Source organism: Ambystoma mexicanum, chromosome 14 (assembly GCF_040938575.1).
Source record: "Ambystoma mexicanum isolate Mex_15411 chromosome 14, UKY_AmexF1_1, whole genome shotgun sequence".
Lineage (NCBI taxonomy): Eukaryota > Metazoa > Chordata > Amphibia > Caudata > Ambystomatidae > Ambystoma > Ambystoma mexicanum.
Window position 1 is genome coordinate 134,274,448 of NC_090940.1, and position 14,092 is coordinate 134,288,539.

Consider the following 14,092-nt stretch of genomic DNA (forward strand, 5'->3'; position numbering starts at 1 on the left):
ATGCCTCTAGCATGGCTATGGGAGCTGTTCACTCACAAAGGGACCCAGGAACTGGCCAGTTACATCCTGTGGCCTTCTGGTCAAGAAAATGCTCACCTCCCGAAAACTATGCTATCACAGACAAAGAACTCTTGGCTATAAAATCAGCTTCCAAGGCATGGCGACACAATCTCCTTGGTGCTAGACATACTGTCACCGTCATAACTGATCATCGAAACCTGCAATACCTAAAAACAGCAAAGGCTCAATCATCCCGTCAACTGCGGTGGGCGCTTTTCTTCGCTGAATATGACTATGGGATCACTTACCAGCCAGGAGTCCGAAACGGAAAGGCTGACGCCTTGTCCCGCATGGGTGTTGATGAAAAGGTATACATAACTCCAGATCTAGTAGCCATCATTCCAGAAGAAACACTCCTAGGTCTTACGACAACGTTGACACTGGGTGAACTCCAAAACAAGATCCAACTCTTAATGGATCCCACTTTCTCACAAGAGTGGTGTACTCGCGGAGAACATTACACCATTAAAGACCAGTTACCATATTTTAGGAACTGTCTATACTTGCCAAGTAATGATTTACACAAGCAGGTTATTTCGGGGTTATCATGACTCCCTGATTGAAGGTCATCCTGGAATTGCCAAAACTCTAGCTAAAGTGGTGGCCCACATGGCTTAAGGACATCATCCAATTTATTCAATCTTGCAGTGTGTGTGCACAAAACACGTCCCAAAAGCAGAAACCAGCTGGTCTTCTCCAGCCATTGGAAATTCCTCCCGAACCATGGTACACACTGTCCCTTGATTTCATTACAGATCTACCTCCCAGTCAAGGATTCAACACCATCTTAGTAGTTGTAGACTTGTTCTCTAAAATGGCACACTAAATCCTTTCGAGGGTCTTCCAAATGCATCCAATTTAGCAAAAGTATTCCTGGAGGAAATCGTACGGCTACATGGCTTTCCATCAGTCTTGATCTCAGATCGAGGTAGTCAGTTCGTATCCAACTTCTGGAAGAAATGCAGTTCAATGGCCCAAATTGACATTCGACTTTCCACAAGTCCCCAACCTCAAACAGGTGGCCAAACAGAAAGAACAAACCAAACCCTCGAGCAATACTTACGTTGCATGTTACATCAAGTGGAAAGAAATTGGAAGGGCTTGTTATGGATAGCTGAATATGCCTATAATAATTCATTACACACCAGCACTGGACAAACCTCTTTCTACACTATATATGGTAGACATCCATGTATTTCAGAATTGTATCTCCCAACCCCTTTGGAAATGCCAGCGGTTAAAACCCTACATACGAGTATTTCCCAGGCCTTCAAAGAAGCAGCAGAACATTTACTCCAAGCCAAGAACAGACAAAAGAAATTTGCTGACCAACATCGTAGTAAAGCCCCGACTATCAAATTGGAGACAAGGTCTGGTTAGCATCAAAATATGTGCCCATAAAAGGGACTCGGACCTTTCGTCCACGATATCTGGGACTTTATTCTATTGAATCCATAATAAATCCAGTGGCAGATAAATTATCCCTACCACCCACTATGCAGATTCATCCTGTGTTTCACGTATCACTCCTGAAACCGGTATAACCCGGTACTCGGATTACAGTAGCACCAAAACCAGTATTAGTTGACGGAGAACCAGAGTTTGAAGTAAAGGATATCCTAGACTCAAAACACACCAGATCCAAACTATACTACTTAGTTGATTGGAAGGGATACGGACCTCAAGACAGATCATTGGAACCTAGTGAATACATCCATGCACCTCGCTTAATTAAAAAGTTCCATCAGAATTACCCAGCCAAACCAGGACCAGGCAGAAGTGCCACCGTGAGAGGGGACTTGGGGGGGGGGGGGGGGGGGGGGGGGGGGGGAGTGCTGTCATGAACCTTCCCCTGGCCCTCACTGGCAAGTCAGCCTTCCAGTTAGGGCCAGGTCAAAGGCCTTAAAACATCATCCAAGACTCTCTTGGAGGCAGTCCTGGTGCCTTTGGCGCCAGGCTTATAACCATCATGAAGACCAACATTAGAATGGGACTATTTACTTGGGACTATTTAACTTGGGGGGGGGGGGGGCGGGGTTCAGCCAACATGGAGGCACACACATAGCTCAGTTACAAGAAACTGAGCTATGCGGTCTAGTCTTTTGGGTGTGGCAGGCCTGCGACTACTTTACCTGGACTACTTTGGGTGTGGCAGGCCTGGGACTATTTTACCTGGACTACTTTACCTGAGACTATTTAAACCACACCCAAACAGCAGAACATGCTTTGCGTTATTCTGCTGTGGGCAGCGTAACGCTCACTGTGTCCAGTTCTTTGATGCCAGCTTACCTGAAACCAAGGACCTGCAGAGAGAGAAAGAACACTACGAAACTTACCTGGAACAGTATCCTGTCTTCAATCCATCGCTGACTTCAGTTCCACTCACCTGAAGGTAGGAACTCCATCATACGGAACCTCATGCATCCTGGAATACCATAACCTGGAAAGAGGAGAAAGAAAGACAGCATTAGTAAGCGTTTACTCACGTTTCCTCCTGAATGAAGAAAGCCACACAATTGTTACCTGGGTAGTCATCTCCTGGTCAGTATCATTGCTGGAACATTACGGCGCTCGGCGAGGAACATTGCAACCTGCAAGGAGAGAAAAGACACAGGTTAGCAATATAAAAGGAGAAACAGCGCAGTGCATCGCGCACATCGCGCTTTCGCCATCCAGCCCATGCCCATCTTCAAACTGCATGACAACACCAAAATACCTTTCCATACCTAAAAGGAAAGAAGTAAGACATTATTATTCGGACTAAACGGAACATAAGAACTGCATATAAAGACTAAGAAGCAGCAAACCTACGGAGTCGCAGCAGGCCTGGATTCCCACAGTGGGGCTTGCACCAGTGAAGTAACTTGGTCGCTGCTCGCCCCCACATCTACGCGCCCCTGCCACGAGGAGCAGGACGGAGATCCACCTTTTACAATATTAAGTTGAGGAGAAGGCACAAGGGGGAGGAAGGAGTTGAGGCCACGGAAGGTGGGAAAACATAAAGACAATCTGGTATTGAATCCAGCTCTCCTATATTGCAGACCCATCTTTAACCAGAGGCATTACCAAGGGACCGGGAGAGGGTTCGAGAGTGCAACTCATCCAACCAGGGCTAGGTGGCGTCCCCGTGGATTCCAGGTGAGCGTAACAGCTACGTGGAAGACCACCCACACCTTCACAAGATTCTATTGTGTCGACAGGGATTCCAGAGAGGAGTCCAGGGTCAGCCAAGCAGTGCTATGCAACCCGTTCGCTTGAAGGTGACCCTGCTGCTGAGGTATGAGTAACTGCTTCTGTTGAGCCTTGCCACTTCCTGAAGTTGTGTAATGTTATACTGCAATGTATTCTTTATTCATGAGCATGTGAATCCATGCCAGACCCCATGCCGGAGAAGGAACAAGTTACTTACCTGTAACTATTGTTCTCCAGCATGGATCTGGCATGGATTCACATGCGAACCCTCCCTCTTACCCCTCTGCAGCTCTTCTTGGTCATACTGCCACTGAACATGCTACCAAATCTAAAGATGGCTGCCAGAGGAGGGGCTTAGGGAGAGGACAGCCATTGGCTGGAGGCACTATGACCCAGAGATCAGTGATTGGTTTAGAGGAGAAATACAGTTTGTAAGTGAAAGTGAAAATGTTTTTTCTTTTACCGAGGATTCCCGGCCTGACGACAGGGAATATTTATGGGCATATTCATGAGCATGTGAATCCATGCCAGACCCATGCTGGAGAACAATAATTACAGGTAAGTAACTTGTTCCTTGTTCATACAAAAGAAGCATATAATGCTGTAAGGAAGGCATGGGATCACACAGTGAAGACAGACACAAGAGATCACAGTTCAAGGGTGTTTATTGAACTTCAATGGGTTGGTTGAACGACTGTCTAACCTTAAATGTAAGGATGGGAGCAAGCTACGACCATCAAATAATAACGCAGTCCTGGTGGAGTCTCTGTCAAAATAAAAGGGCGTATACTAATAAACCTATTGCCAATCCTAAATACAAATGATGTAGGACACCAATGTATGAGTTTTCAAAAAATATGTCAGGATAGTAGAGCAGTTGACGTTCCTTCCCCATGTTTTCAGCATGGGGCAAGGCGGCACGCTAGAGCTTCACACACACACACTCTGGCTTCTCTGCCACGAGGGTACAGTTCAAAGCATAGGTATTGGGCCTTCTGCCAAAGTCTCTTTCCCAATAAGTCTCTTGTTGTAGAGTGCCTGTCGTAACAAACAAGAACCAAAGTTATTTTCTTATCAGCAATTTCACATTCACTAGTTCTTGGGTCCACTATTCACCATGGGTCTCCCTCCTTCTGGCACGGACCCCCTTTTAACACAATGTTCACAATTGGTCTCCCTCGATCAGGCTCGGACCACAGCTCTCACTCATTTGGGCTTGGACCCCTTTAGCACAATGTTCACAGTTGGTCTCCCTCGTTTGGGCTCTGACCTTTAAGGACAATGTTCACAATTGGTCTCCCTCTTTCGGGCTCGGACAGCGTATCCTCACTTTCTAAGCTTTTCCTCTTTGTATGAAAAATCAAAGACTTTTGATTGTGCAATGGATTTTGCTTAAACCGTCACAGGACCACTTCCATTCACTTAATTTCTCATTCTCCTCTTTAACTTTCGCTTCTGCCGCTTCTTGGCTGGATACCTCACAAAGACCTTTGATTGAGCACACTTACGATGCCGTTGCGCTCTTTATACAATGTTGCCGCTTGCAACCTTGACTGCAACACAGACCGGTCTTGCATCTGTCTCCCCAACTCACCGTCTGTGTTGATCTCTCTGGCACTGCTTTGATCTTGGAGCTGAGGACGGTACCACGGTGGCTGCTGCTCCTCCCCGACTCGGTTAGCCATGCAGGAGGACCCCGGGTATCTCCGACGCACAATGCAGGATTCTTCAGTCTGGTTTCCTGGCCTTATGCTTTTTAATCTGAAGGATTCTGGAAATTAACAGTTTCTCTTCGGAAAGGTCAAGGATATCTCCCTCCTTGCGCACACTTCTTGGTTTGCCGTCTTTCTTTCCTCATTCAGCTGACGTCTGGAAAATGCTGTTCCTTCGTGTGCTTTGCCTCTCTGAGTGTGCTCTCGTGTTCCTCCTTTTATCCGTGTGGGGAAGCTTAATGGAAGTCAGGTGTGAGTGGTTATCATTAATTGCTTGACCATAGTAGTGGGACACGTCAGGTAGAAGGCTTGAGTGTGAGTCTGTTTTTTCCCAGAGCGGGCTGTCTGTGTGAAAGTGTTTGTGAAGGGAAATGGGGGCGGGAGCTAAAGTTCCCAAATATCCTACCGGGTAGGATGGGGGTGTTACAGGGAAGGGGATACCGCGTCTCCCTATCCAGTGTCCCACTCCCCGAAGACCTCTCACCCAGTTGTTCCTCCCGCACTGGTCCACCCCCAGGAACTGGATCCAAAAGCGATGGCCGTGTCCTGGCTACCTGGATGACAGATCCCTGAGGACTAGCGGGTGAGACACCTTCTGGTTCTCACAATGCACAGTATGTCCTTTTGAGGAGGAAATGTTCCTTTCAGGATTTGTAAAGCTCACTCACTAGAATATGCCGTTTTGTAGTTGCAAGCTTTCTGGTGCATTCTTCCATGACTGGGGTGTTCTTCTAAACTGTTTTTCAGCCTTTTATTTTGTTTTCACTCCACATCATTGTACGACTCGCCAATGTGTTTGACCTTATGAAGCAGATTGTAAAATGTAGCACTCGGCCGGCTTTTCCTCAGATTTTCTTTATTCCTAACAATAAAGATAATCCAAAGGATTAATCTTTCATTTTAACAGTCATTACTATTGCTTTCAAGAAATATCAAGTTTTTTTGTAACTTTTTGTCTGTAGTCTGGTGCTGTTTTATCGTCATTACATGTTGGTGTTCGTTTGTTTTGCTGTCTTATGAAGTGTCGACTGTTTAACAACATGGAGGTACTTACTGTTGGGATTACACGATTATTATTTTCAAATATTTGGGAGATCTGCCTGGCATTGGTAGAATAGCTTAAAAAGTGTGTGAATCATTTGAGGGGGCTTATGCTGGAAAACCATTGCTCTTGTTTAGTATTTTATTATTCTGCACAGTCTTATATGCATGCATTCTTCCTTGTAGGTGGTGGGGCCTCCAGGCACTGGAAAAACAGACGTTGCTGTGCAGATCATATCCAATCTCTACCACAACTTTCCGGAGCAGCGCACCCTTATTGTCACGCACTCCAACCAGGTAAACATTTGACATTCACAAAAGGGTACAATCATGTTTCCAATGTCTGCATGTATCACGTGAACTCTAGATCCTGAAGGTAAAGGGTATTTGGAATCCCTTTGGAGGTTGATGAGATCTGTTTCCCATCTTCTATGCTGTGCTAATTGCAGCTAGGTTGGGCAGCTAGTGTACTTATCAATATTCAATTTGGGTATGGATAGAGTAAATGCTTGCGATATACTGTTACATCTGTCATTTGTAATGGTAGTTAAAAGCTCTGTAAAGACTATATTTTTTGTGAGCGTTCTTCTCTTTGCTTTAGTGAGGATTACCCTGCTGTCTGATGCCATGCTGACTATGTGGTGTCTTAATGATAACCATGGATATCCAAGTAGTGGGCTTTCATATCTATGTAGGATGAGGGCGTGTGTGTGTCTTCTGTGTAGAGGGCACATGGCCTGCCAACTAGCGCTACATTGCTTCCATTGGTGATAGAATCATGATTCATTTGCATATTGCCGGTCTACTGGCACAAATCAATAGTAAATGTTTGACCAAAGCATTTCTAGTGGTTACGATTAGTTGAAACCTTCTATCACTTTTTGTTTATACATTTCTCGTTAAATTGGAAGTTGTGTGACCTGACGTGGGTACCTTGATTGCTACCCTTCAGCGCCCCATGATGCTTCTTCCAGTAGATTCATTTAAATACAACAAAGGTTCCTGGGATGTTGAATCCTAACACCTGCTTAGGCTTCCACTCAGGGGTGTTGTACCGTGGTTTTTGGGGGTTGGGTCATAAACATTGATTTTTCTGAAAATCACTTTGACAATGAAATCTCAGATACAGGGCCCATTCTTCCGTGCTGATTCCCCTTCTAGATTCAAAGGTAAGCTAGAATCTACTCCAACATAGGCTTCACAAAAGCGAGGGGGGAGGAGGAGTGAGGTAGAGGAGGGTGGTGAGGGTGTCTAGAAGAGTAGAGATCTTTAATGAGATGTAGAGGGCAAAGTTAGCTGAAAGAGTGGATGAAATGACACGACGTCAGAGTGCGGCCAGCATGACTTCGAAGGTAGACGAGAGAGGAAATTAGGCTGGTGAAATAGTTGACTTGGTGATGTTAAGTGCTGTGCTTAGTATGTGGAGGGTATTTATTTATGAAGTGAGATGTGATTGGATGCAGGATTTGCAAAACTGATGAAGGGGTCATTCTTAATTGGCACAATTCAGGGATAAGACACATTTGTGGGTGAGTGGTAGTGGGAACTAAGGTATGGGAGGGTTAGTGGTTTTTCAGTTTGGTTGCCAAAAGCCAGACTAAAGGTGACAAAGGCCTCTTTAACGGGAAGACGGAGGACGAGGAGACAGAGGAACTCCCTACATTAAACTAAGAACGGCAAAATGTTGACACAATAGTAAAATTGCAAAATTATGATAGTGTTGTTAAAATGCATGCTGCTGAAACCTGATTACCCAGGATAGGTACCTAAAACATAAGATTTAGTATAATATGAATGTTGCCACAGCCTTAAACTAAGCAGAAACAAAATGGTTATAGGAGGGATATACTTTTTAGATGTGTAGTTCTACTAGATGTACACATCTGATGCAATGCTGTAGTACATGTGTAACAAACAACTGTAATTGGAACTAGAAAGAAACTATGGCTGTTGCTGGAATTGAGATTAGGTGGTGCTAAAATTCACAATATCAGCTTTAAGGCAGACGTTAGTGGAGCTAAGCGAGAGAAACTTAAGGAGCCATGATTGACCTACTAAACTTGTTATTAATGCAAGTAGAAATAAAGCTGTCGACTGAGATTTCATGAGAGCTATAACTGTGGAGGTGCGCAGCAAAAGCTGAGTTAATGCTAAAACAGTACTGAAAGATGGATCAAAAATAGAAATACATGGATCAAAAATAGCTTTCTGGATACAGCAGCTAACTGTAAGAAGTATTTGATTGCGTGTTTTAATGAGTGTACCGTCCCCTTTTTGAGTGCTAACCAAATCTTGCAGATACTAAATGCATTGTTTTAAACATTAAGAGCCTCTTTTGTTTATGGAAATAACCCACATTGTGCTGTGTAAATTTTGCATTTGACTGTTGGTCCTTAGTGATTGATATAATGCGTGGTAAGTCAGAGGTGGTCACTACCCTCAGGGGGCAGGGGGCTGAGTCTTTGGTGACGATCCAACCACTACCAGATTAACCAAAGTGTGTATGAGAAGGGATCCCACTTCAAGAACAGCCCTGGCAGTCTCACACTTGAAAACTGCTTTCTGCAGAATGCACCACAAGGGTGCAAACCAGCTCAATTACCGGAATACAGAAACACACAGTGGTTGCTTGCCGACACTACAACTAGCAGCAAAGTTACTGCGACCCCCCCAGCAACCTGGTGCGTGTGAAATGTGGAACACTGCAGAGCTGCTGAGAAGTAATGAGGGATTGGCAAAATGATGCTGCATACCACAGACACCTTAGGAACCTTGTAGCACAGCATGCGGTCAAAGGGGTAAACAATAAAGTAATTAGCCAATACCAAGGTGTGCCTAATAACAAGAAGAAATAAAAGTATCAGAGTGGCTAACAAATCCCAGGGGAAAAATACAGTAGCATGGAAAGTAAACAATTATAATCAGCCTTGCAAAATACCACAAAGTCACACGGCTATAAAAGAGACAGAAAGGGTTCATTCAGGGTCTTGTACCCAGTAGAAGCAGATGTGCCTGATGATGGTTTCTTGAAACATCTGCAGGCTACTGGAAAGAGGAAACTGGAGGGACTGCTGCCTGAATGCAGTCAGTTTAAGCCTTGATATGTTACGTTAAAGGACATTTATACTGCGCACTATCAACACCTGATTGGTGCCCTGGCACTCTGGCAGATCTGCAACGCAAGATGGGTGAGGTGTGGGGGGTGAGTTAGTGGAACTGAGTGGGGGGAAAAAGCACAAAAAAGGGCAGTGATGTGCAGTTGGAAGCTTCATTTCGGTTTACACCGTTCACTGAGCACAGGTGTGAATTTTCGGTCGGTAGTTGTCATGTGCTGTTGTGCGAGGCTATGTGTGGTTTGTTTTGCTGTTATAGTGTAGTGAAGTGTGTGCCATTTGTTGTACTGTAGAGGCATGGTTGTGTTTAGTTGTAGAGGTGTAAGCAGAGGGATGGCTTTTTAGTGGATTTGGTTCGTGGTGATCCATTATTGTACCCCCTCATTTTGGCCACCTGTGGCACATATCCCTGCCAGTGTCCCGCATTGTGGTGTGCTAGGGGTCTCACTCCTATTTTCTGCGCATAGTTGTTGGTTAGCAAAGCTATTTAGTGGTGATACCGCCTCCACCCCTCCTCCCTGTGTTCAGACTAATGGATGTCTATTTTGATTTGTCACCTGGCACATCCTAGTGTGCAGCCACCATGGCTTTCATGGGCCCCCTGAGAGCGGGGGGGGACCCCTCTTCCCTTTACCCTCAAGCTCACTAGGCCCCCGTGGTTGATCTGTCCTGTCCCCACCTTTTCCCCATTAATTCTAAGACCCACTGTCTGTGTTTATTTATTGTAGCATCATGTGCCTAACCCTGGGTTATCTGGGCGCTGATATTCTTAGACAGTTACATGTTACAGGAATATACTTAATGGTTACAAGTTGCATGCATTGAGCAGCACAGGTTACTGGTTACATACATATGACATGTTATAGGATTCCCATACAGTTCATGGGTTACATTTAAAAGGACATTACATGTGTCAGCATATGTGGTCATGAGGGATGTGTAGGCTGGCAGAGAGTTTAGTAGGGCTGAGTAAAAAGTCGAGTTTTCAGGCATTTTCAGAAAGTCCAGAATGATGCCTCGGACCTGAGCGGTGGTGGTAATGCATTCCAGTGTTTCGCCGCAAGTTCTGGAAAACTGTTGCCTCCTGTTTTCTTTGTCCCTAAAAACACAGAATAGGGTGCTATTTTGAGGTGTAAAATGCAGAGGTCTGCCTCCATGAAATCCTAAGAAAAGGGTTGTTTTTTTATATTGCAGACCAAAGTAATAGCTGGGCTTCACGTGCCTCAGGACATTCTGTCATGTCTGTTTCTTTCTAGTCTTAACTTTTATTTCTGGGCTGCCACAGACACAAGTGTGAAATGGGGAGTGCTAATGGACCCCTCTCTGCGTCTCAGCTCAGTGATAAGAGGTTGTTAGCATCCCAAAGTCCAGCATCCTGGGTATACTCTACAGTGAATACCTCCACTACATGAACCGGCTTTCTTTTTTTTTTTTTACTTACCAAAACAGTGTGTTAATAATGCATTGCATGCTTGCAAACTTTATTCATAAGATGCTTGTGTGAAAGTGACATTTGTGTTAAAATACTAGTGCAGTACATAGATGTCTGGTTATCTCTTAAGGTAAGACATTTTTATAAATAAGGGTTGTGTAATTGTTTTACTGACTCGTTGATTTCGGGAATAAGGGGTGTAAAGTGAATGTTGAAAACAAGGAAAGGGGGTATTTTAAATAAAATGGAGACCATCGTGGGTTCAACTTTAGACTGAGAGTGCCACCATCAGGGATTTCCCGCCGTTTGTTCCAGTGATAGGTGCCCCGGATCTGCGAGTGCAAGGATTCTTATGGTCTGGTACAGCAGCAAGATTCAATCCCTGGCGATGAAGGTATTCAAGATTCACTGATGCAAGTCTCTTCAGGACACTTCACAGGATGGGTGAAGGCGTGCATCAGCGACGGTCTCCGCAGGCAGGCAACAGGCGTCCTTCCAGTTACGGTCACAGAAGCTTCTCTAGGACATGATCCCTTGACGCTGAAATTCAGAGGGAAGGCGACTTGTACCATAGTCTGGCGACTCCCAAAGTTCCGGGTGCAACTGGAGAACTGCAATGGTTCTGGTGAGAGCTGGTCAGTCCACCAGGTGGTCCAGGAACACTTCGGAATGCTCAGCACAGCTGGGCCGGCGAAGGCGTCCAGAGTAGTTGTTTCTGCTAGTCCAAGGGCTGAAGCGCCATTCGGGGTCTTCAGAGATCATGTAGTTCAATAGGGCTTCACCGGGCCAGACTCGGGAAGGGATGCCAGGCCACTTCAGTAGTCTTCTTTGGATCGTCAGTCAGCAAGGGATTCTTGGCTCTGACGATGATCTGAAGAGATGGCTGCAGGAGTCCAAAATCCAGACTGGAGTCCAAGCCCACAACTTCTGGTTTCACTCATGCCACACTCCTAGACTCTATGGCACCACGGATGTGGAGTGGTACCAGACAGTCACCCCCCCCCACCCCCTTCCTGGGCCACACACACACACAAAGCCATCACTAGCCCACGAAAACAGCAGCTTTCCCTGGAAAGTGCATGGCCTTATAAGGGATGTCGTGACCTGGCAAGGCAGGAAGAAGGCCGAACAACAATATGGCCAAAGAACAAGCTGACATCTTGTGGCTGTCATTTTAGGGCGCCAGCCACGTTTAGTAGACATACGGGGTAAATGCGAACATGCACACTAAAAATTGTAAAAATGTATCTGCTGCCAACAGCTTGTTTTAAGGCACATCTAAAAGTAACCTCATTGCACTGCATTGTAAGATGCTGTGTGCAATGTTAAAAAGTCACAAAATGTAAGAGGGAAACATAGTTTCCCAGCACTGATAGCCTGAAGGACTGATCTGTTTCCCCATAACAAAGGAGCAGAAGGCAAGGGAAGTGGAAGGCTTTACTTCCCTTCAAACAGTCAGAACAGGTTAAAAAACAGAGCAAAAAAAGGGGTTCACGGAAACTATGGCGGGAAGGTTGCAAAAAGAGGAATCTTTCCAACAGTGGCGCTGTAGAGTGGTGTTCCGGATTGGTGAGTGGGGTGAGTTAGCTGACAGAGAGACAACTGAAAAAAGAAGCTGAGCAGGCCATATGCCTTTGCCAGCACTTGCCCGTGATGCAGCATGCCTACAGCTAGGAGGGGGGTGGTGGCTGTTAGGTAAGTGTTTCTAAAGTCCAACTGGTGTGGGACCTCATAAGACTTCTCTCTTGATATTAGGGACCCAACTCTTAATATAGGCCTGTCCTACTCAAGTCGGTAGAGTGGCTGAACAGCCATGCTTATCTTAGAAGGCGTACTGTGAGCTGTAGAGCAGTACACTGAAATCAGATAAACTTAAGGAGGCAAGTAAACACTTACACACTTAGTTATATTAAAATATGTATTGTATTTATGTATGCACAAGGCAAATCAATCAAACTAAAAAAGGCAGCAACTAACACTAACATTCAGGGGAAGATGGATTTAAATTAATATAAGAATCAATAATGCAAGTGAGTAATTTTTCTATGCTACATAGTTTCAGCACACGGAGTGACATCAATAAAGGTCAGAAATAAAACTTATATATGTATCACCTTTACACGTTGAGTTGGGAGGGAACGTTTCAGAGTTAGCTAGAACACAGTTTAGCAACTGTTACAATAGTCTTTTCTCCAAGAGGGATGTAGGTTGTCTGTTTCCTAGCAGAAAAAAGTGTTACCCAATTTAAAACCTCTGGAGGAACTAGCACTGCCAAAGACAATGGGGTTGAGAAGAGGAGCCTTTAGGGAACCAGAATAACCAATGTCAAGTGGCTTGTTCTAGTTCTGATGCAGTTCTGCAGAGAGAAAGTTAATCACACAGTCAGACAGTTCTTGAAGAATTCCAGGAGCTCAAGAGGAGCCTACATGATGGTGCACAAGCTGCAAGGCCTGCACAAGTGAGTTGAGATCAACTCTAGATGGGTGAAAACAGCACTTCCCAAGCCAGGAAGCACCGAAAATGGCACAAAGTAGTTACACCCCAAGCCCCATAGTACCTTAAAGATGAAGAAGATTTTCCAACGGGCTTCCTTTAGTAATGCAGACCCTGGTTCCTGTTCCTTGGTTGTGGTCATGAAACGGGGGACCTTTGGCGGTCTTCTGCAGCAGCACTCTGGAGATGGACTCGGCAGCAATGAATTCCACTCACTTTAACGGCTCTTGGTGGCTTTGGTGCCTTTTTCTCGGAGCCAAGGATGAACGAATATCCCGGGTTGAATTTTCCTCAGTCACTCGGTCGTGAAGTCGGTGAGGGGACTTTTGATGAAGAATTCCTGCTTCTATAGGATCCCACTTTTGCCTGTGAAGTTTCAGCCGGATTCGTTCTTCGGAAGACAATGCACTAGATGATGGTCCAGGTATTGGGATATTGCAGCCCAGGAAGGTTGCAGCAAATCAGGGTCGAGCCAAAATGAAGTGGGTCTCGAGGCTAGTTGGTCCCTCTAGCCTAAGGGAGGAAGTTGTTCTTGCCAGATCTTCACTGTCGATGTGAAAACGGGGTCAGCACAGCTGCAAGGCTTCACTGGTGCTTTTGCGTTACTGGAAAGGGCTGCTGGCGTCTCGGCTCGTCCTCTTCGTGGGATGTCTTGTTCCAGTGCTTGACTGTCTGTAGTCCCAAAATCCCGTCTTTTATGTAGAATTTGATTCATTCGCAGTCATGTAGCTGTCAATCACCTGGGGGTGGCTGTCCTCCAGGACAACCAGCGGGCCAGTTAGAACTGGTTTCAGCCAGGCATTCCTACAAAGGACAGTGACGTTTCTGACTCCTCCCTCAATTCCTGCCTTCCACTGGAGCCTGGGCGGGCTTCAGGGCTAAAACCTGCCAAAGGCAAAACACACAAAGGGCTCAAGCGAAGTCTAAACGATAAAGTAAAATCCCACAAGGAACTGACAAATGACAAATGGCGAAAAAAAAAGAAGACTGGGCCATTTTGGAAAAATGGTCACCCATGGATGCTGTACTGCAGCTGAGAAATCAGCCTG

The 14,092-nt window shown here is 45.4% G+C and overlaps 1 protein-coding gene across 1 annotated transcript in view; it reads left to right on the forward strand.

The window, feature by feature from the left end:
* AQR (aquarius intron-binding spliceosomal factor) overlaps positions 1-14,092 on the forward strand; it is an 877,350-nt gene that overhangs the window by 535,524 nt on the left and 327,734 nt on the right. Inside the window, exon 23 of the mRNA XM_069638728.1 lies at positions 6,192-6,302. Coding sequence (XP_069494829.1) covers positions 6,192-6,302 — 111 coding nt within the window. The remainder of the gene's footprint in view (positions 1-6,191; positions 6,303-14,092) is intronic.